Raw genomic sequence first — 6,000 nt, forward strand, 5'->3', positions numbered from 1 at the left:
AGAACAGAAGAGCCATTTTGAATCCTGGGGACCTGAGGTGGGTTTATTAAATAAGACCACCGTTCCGCCATCTTGCCCCCTACTTGGGCTAGATTCTTTGGACCATGGTACCAAGAGTTCTGGTTTTATTTTTTTTTTAATTTTCATTTATTTATTATCCAGAGTTCTTGACTCCAGAGACTTGTCAGACCATGATGGTAGTGTCCGTTGGTGACTTACGGCCATATGGTACATAAATTGGTGAGCCACGGTAATCAGCATAGTGCACAGTCACATGGCTGCCCGTGGCGGCATGCCAGAAGATGAAGTCTATTCCTGAGAAGATATTTCTAGAAACCTTCAAAACGTTTCTTAGGCTTCCTGAGAACTGGTGTCTCCATTCTTCTCAGGTTCTTTGGATGACCTTCAATTAGTTCTTATGTCATTAGCTATCAATTTGGGCCATCTTTTCTCAAGAATTATTCTAGCAGGGTACCATGAATCCTCTCTCACCGATCCTGGGTTAGTAATTTCGTGTCTACAGGGGTGAACAACCTCTTGACTTGAGTGGTTGAATCTTGGAATCCACTTGAAACTCACTGCCCCTCACTAGCACCCAGATTCCTCCCTTCTGTCCATGCCCTAAGTCTGACATGATGAAGAATAGGGCCACTTAACATTCTTTGTTAAACTCCTAAATCCATGTTAGAAGTAGGAGGCTCGGCTCTCCTTCCCCACAAGCACATGACCTTCCCTGTCATCTGTGGGCAAAGCGACCAAGCCCTAAGGGTGGTACCAGGTAGCAGGAAGGCAGGCAGGGGAATGACGCCAGTGAATCCTTCTCTCACTTGACCATCAGGTCCAGGCCCCTCCCGCTGAGTGGTGGGGTTCTTGCTGCGTTTGGTTCCGCAGAAGGGACAACAGCAAGTGTACTTTCCTTGGGTTTCGTTTCTTCTTCACTCCAAAGTCCGTAGATTTGTAAATTGGCTTTTGGCAAGTGGAAGAGTTGATCAAATTCAGCCTTGTGTTAGATGCAACAATGGAAGCAAAAGATTCAGAAACGCTATCCGAAAATTTAGAATACCTTCCAAAAAAGGCAAGGTTGAAGGAATAAGATAATGATTCAACAACACAAACAGTTCATGCCTGCTTGCCCTGTGCCAGGAAGCATTTCTGGCCAGGAGCCCACAGCTACTCAGGGGGGAACTGATACACAGTGGCCCACAAAAGTGGCGTCCCAGTTGGGCAGAGCCTCGAAAGAAGGGAGCGCATGGAAATCGTATTTCAGGGAGATGGTCACACAGCAAGCGTGTGGAGACCTTGAGGAATGAAACCTCTTTGCAGAGACCACCGATGGTTCGGTTCAGTGTGGATGGAGAGAGGAGGCTCCAGAGAAGCCTGGAGAGGTGGCTAGGACTGGACTTGAAGGTCCCAGTGATTTCTCAGACGGTCAGTGGCCATCCCAACCTTAAGGCAAGGAAATCACAGTGAAGCTCCTACGTTTGGAGCCCGCTCTGGTATTTCTGGGGAGGCTGAGCTGTAGGTGGGACACCTGGTAAGTTCGAAACCCTCCTGTAGGCCACCATGTTCATAGGCTGGGCAAGAGCTGGGACACACTGGACCAGCCTCTGAGCAGGGATGGGAAAGAGGAAGATTCAATGGATAGGTGAGGTTTGTCCTTGCAGACCAGTTGGCTAAGGAGGGAAGAAAGAGAGTGCTCACTCCACAAACCCACTAAGAAGGAAAGAAGATTGGAGCCCCGTGCACCCTATGAAGTGAAAATGACCTTCAGCCCCAAATGTTTGGTTGGTCTCCAGTGTCGCAGGAACAAGACTGTTTTGCTAACTACTTAGCAGGGCTTCTGCTATGATTGTTCTAGCAAAAGTGCTGAATACTATGTTTGGATGTTTCCTGGTATAAATGGTTGGGCCCATTTATTTACTAGTTTGTTTTTCTGAGCAAATGAAACCCAGCCTTGAGCCCTGACCCCTCTGGGTGCTGGGTGGGATGGCACAGACAGGCTTCCAGGAATGGCCTTTCTATGGCTTCCGAGCATCGGGGGGGATGCAATTGTTCTCCGGGAACTTCCCAAGCCAGATGCTTTCCTGGTGGCTCAAGATGGCAGAAACATGCGCACGTCTGTGGGGCAGCAGAACAGAAGCCTCGAGCATGGGGCACTGTGAGGATTGCCCCAAGAATCCCCCTTCTGTCCTGATCGAGAGCCTGTTGAGAAACAGTTGAGGTCAAGGGTTACTATTCAAAACCTAAACTTCTTTAAAACTGTACTGGCCTTGGCTGTTTGGAGAGTTTGGTTCCCGCCAGACACATTCTACTGTCTCCTCTTGAAATGCTGAGGTTCTGGAAATTCCAAGAGCTTAGACTTCTAGCTCCGCCCCCGAGACACACGGTTCTCTTAGCCCACTGCAAACACACACTCACTCCCTCTCCTGCGTGTCATGCTCCGCTTGCTTCTCTGTAAAGAGTTGATGGGGGGATGAGAAAGTGAACTGGCTTAGTGCTGAGACCTGAGTCAGGATCCCAGGGGGAGGGATTTATGGCTTTTTTTGTGTGTGGAACCGGGATCAGCAAAGCACGGTCCAGGGGCCAAATCCCTCTCCTATTTTCGTACATTCTGGCAGCTGAGGATGGTTTCTACAATTTAAATGGTTGAGGGGAGGGTGGACAAGGAAGACTAATTATTTCATCTCTCAGGGAAAGCGTACAAAATTCAAATTTCAGCATCTAAAAAGAAGTTTTGAATTTCATCACTACAACATTGGAAATTTATTTCTTCTCTTGTCATAGAGGTACCTAACATAATACCTTTGATTTTGTGTCTTGGCATGCAAAGCCTAAAATACTGGCTATCTAACGTTTCACAGAAAAAGAAACCAGGTGTCGGGAACATTGTCTTCTGTCACCAGGAAAGCCTGCATTAAAACTGTCCCCAAGATGGGAAGATCTTACATTTTCCCAGCCAAGTTATCATTTGTCGGTAACTTATTAATTCTCCAAGTAACTTAATGTTTGTCCAAATATACTGGCTATTTTTCTGCCCTTTGCTAATAATGATGTTTGCCAAGGAAGCGCAATCATACTATTGATACTATTGGTAGTAACGATGATGTCCTCTGAGCCATGGGGCTGCGTGGGGGCCAAGCAGCAGAGCTGACCTGCCACTGTTTGTGTCCGCAGGTCACAGGCCTTTTCAGTGCCGATACTGTCCCTACAGTGCCTCTCAGAAGGGGAACCTGAAGACCCACGTCCTCTGCGTCCATCGTATGCCTTTTGACAACAGTCAGTACCCCGATCGCCGGTTCAAACGCTCCAGAGTCGACTCGGAGGCTTCTGGGAATTTCGAAGACCCCACAGCTGTCAAGGCGGGGAGCTCAGCAGAGCTAACAGAGGAGGGCTGCAAAGCCCAGGAGGAGCGTAACTGAGCAAACTGACCTGTATATTGCAATATTATTTTACACAGTTTTAAGATTATGCATCTGGTAAAAGAGTTTGCTAACTGCATTCCAAGGGGAAAAAAGAAAAATCATGTACAACCCCCCAACTAGTGTATAGAACATTTAAAAAATTTAAAAAGATATCTATATATATATATTAAAAAAAAAAAAACACAAAAACACACTCAAAAAAAAAAAAAAAACCCACAAAAACAAGTCCCCAGCCCTTGAAAATGGCTGCTAAACTGTTACCCGGCAACAAGTACTTCTAAACAATGCAGGTGGAAGACGAGTGATTTCTGAAAGGCTTGGTGTCCTCCAAGCCGGAGAAAGCTGGGGGGCCCTTCCAAACTCTGAAGTCGTCTTTGTCCCCCAGTCATGCTCTTAACTGAAAAATGATACCATCTAAATGATTTAGTGTTGCCTTGAAGATGGAGGGGCTGTGTTTTCATTGTTGAAAACACCTCTATAATCTGCCACCAGCTGTGGCCGTCTCCCCCCCACCCCAACCCCTAATGAGAAGTGCTGAGAGGCAGCCGCTGGTGCCAGTCAGGCTGGAGCGGTCACTGCAGAGAAAATCAATTCACGTGGTGTCCCAACTGCACTCGTGGAGAAATCCTAGCCCGCCGCGCCCACGGCTGCTGCCCCGGGCTGCAGAGGATTGCCATTTCACACGTGCATTAAAAAACAAAAACAAAAACAAAAACAAAAACAAAAACACACACACACACACACACACACACACAGCCAAATGAATCCACGGTCAGGAATTATCTGCAGACAGATGCCCATTGCAGGTTTGATGAGTAATTCCTTTTTTTTTTTTTTTAGATCAAATTGCAGTATTGAGAGAAATGTTTTTTTTTCCCTCCGTTGTCTTTTTTTTTTTTTTTTTTTCCGGATAAAAAAGAAGTTGTTACTGAAAAAAAAAAAAAGAGATTAGATTAGGGGTACATGATTTAAAATGTTTTTGAAGAAAACTAGCCAACTCTACCCACAGAAGGTGCTGGTGAGAAATGGAAATTCATGTCGTAATAGAAAGATTTTTTTTTTATTACGGTTTTTTAAAATTTTACTTGAATGAAGGCTGCTCTGGTCCTTATTATCAGCTTTGTTTAAATGTGTTCGTTTTTGTAAGTATCGCAGACATGAAGCAAGATTTTCTTCTCTGACAAGCTCTTAGGAAATAGCTTGTATTAAAAACACAAATCTAAACATCCTGCTCTCTATCGCTAATGAAGAAAACTGTTCGAGTTCAAATGTCTGTTTTTGTAAAACAAATGTGTTCTATATTTTTGTAGATTTTAGATTTTTTTACTGATTGGATACTCCAAATTTATTGAGTTCTGCACCACCCAGAGGGAGATTTTGAGGGCCAATAATGAAATACTTAACTCATTTAAAAAAACAAAAACAAAACAAAATAAAACAAAAAAAAAAAAACGAAGAAGAAGAGTCAAGGGTTTATTCTTGAATCTGCTAGAATGGTGTCTAAGTTCAGCCTCTTAACATACTTCCTTTGAGTGACATGAAATTGGTGCTGTTGCTTGTGACGGTAGAGATGTATTGAAGTATTAACTTCTAAAACGAAATCATTCAGACTTAAAAAAAAAACAACAAAAACAAATAAACAAACAAAAAAAAACAGTTGATATTTCCTTGCAGGCTGGGAGCACAGAATAAAACCCCAGGGCCTTAAAACTTCAGCTCTGCCTACAGCAGTTTACAAAAATTCTAAACTGCAATCAATGTAAATAAAATGCTTAGCGCTATCCTGAGACCAGAAGGGATCTCAGGCTAATAAGGGATCGGGTTTGCATATGCGGTCCAGAGGGCGTCACCCACCCCAAGGTTTCAGTGCAAATGAGGTCGTTGTGCAGCGTGGACCCATCTGGCATAGAGCAAGCCGCTTTCTCGTTTTTCTAGACTAGTTCTCACTGCCTTACTTAAATCGAGTTTATCAACTTAATGCAACTGTTTCTATGATCCTAGAGGAAGGACTGAAATGTTACTGAAAACTTTCTGACTGTAGTGAGCTTTAGGATTTTAACTGCACTACTGTGTTTGGTGACTGTGTCAGTCGCTTGCTTTCTGTGTGTTTGCCCCGCCTTTGGTATCTTAGCAAAGAAAAATATTAAAAAAACAAAAAAACAAAAAAAAAAGGAGAAAAAAAAAGGAAAAAGAAAAAAAAAACAAGAGGAAAAAAAAAGTGGGAAAAAAAAATGAGAGCCACATTCCATTTCTAGCACTTTGGAAGCTCTTTTGGTATTCTTTTTGTGTCTTCTGAGCATCTTCAGATGCGACAGGCAATAATTCTGTTTGTGACACTGGGAACATCCCTTCTTCTTTGTGGCGTGTGTGTTGATTCCATTTTGTCCAGTGCTACCGTCCTTATTTCCCCCTCTGACACAAGCCTTCTTTCCAGAACATTTGTAACTTGTAATACAAACAAGTGACAGCCGCAGTGATACGCAGTGTCAGTTTCTGAATGTCTCCAGGCCCTCATATCTAAACATGTCAAGTTTTTTCCCCTGTAACTTCTGTAGTCTGTGATGCTGGTCATAATACT

At 43.8% G+C, this 6,000-nt stretch overlaps 1 protein-coding gene across 7 annotated transcripts in view; it reads left to right on the forward strand.

The window, feature by feature from the left end:
• ZNF536 (zinc finger protein 536) overlaps positions 1-4,076 on the forward strand; it is a 419,891-nt gene extending 415,815 nt beyond the window's left edge. For 6 of the 7 annotated variants that reach the window (XM_032848403.1, XM_032848407.1, XM_032848409.1 and 3 more), the window contains one exon: positions 3,175-4,076. In XM_032848403.1, the coding sequence (XP_032704294.1) occupies positions 3,175-3,419 (245 nt within the window). In that variant the 3' untranslated portion in view covers positions 3,420-4,076. The remainder of the gene's footprint in view (positions 1-3,174) is intronic. The other variant, XM_032848410.1, reaches the window with a different exon arrangement.
• The last annotated feature ends 1,924 nt before the right edge of the window (positions 4,077-6,000 follow it).

The sequence above is a fragment of the Lontra canadensis genome, unplaced genomic scaffold (genome assembly GCF_010015895.1).
Source record: "Lontra canadensis isolate GAN:19392208 unplaced genomic scaffold, GSC_riverotter_1.0 scaffold202, whole genome shotgun sequence".
Classification (NCBI taxonomy): Eukaryota; Metazoa; Chordata; class Mammalia; order Carnivora; family Mustelidae; genus Lontra; species Lontra canadensis.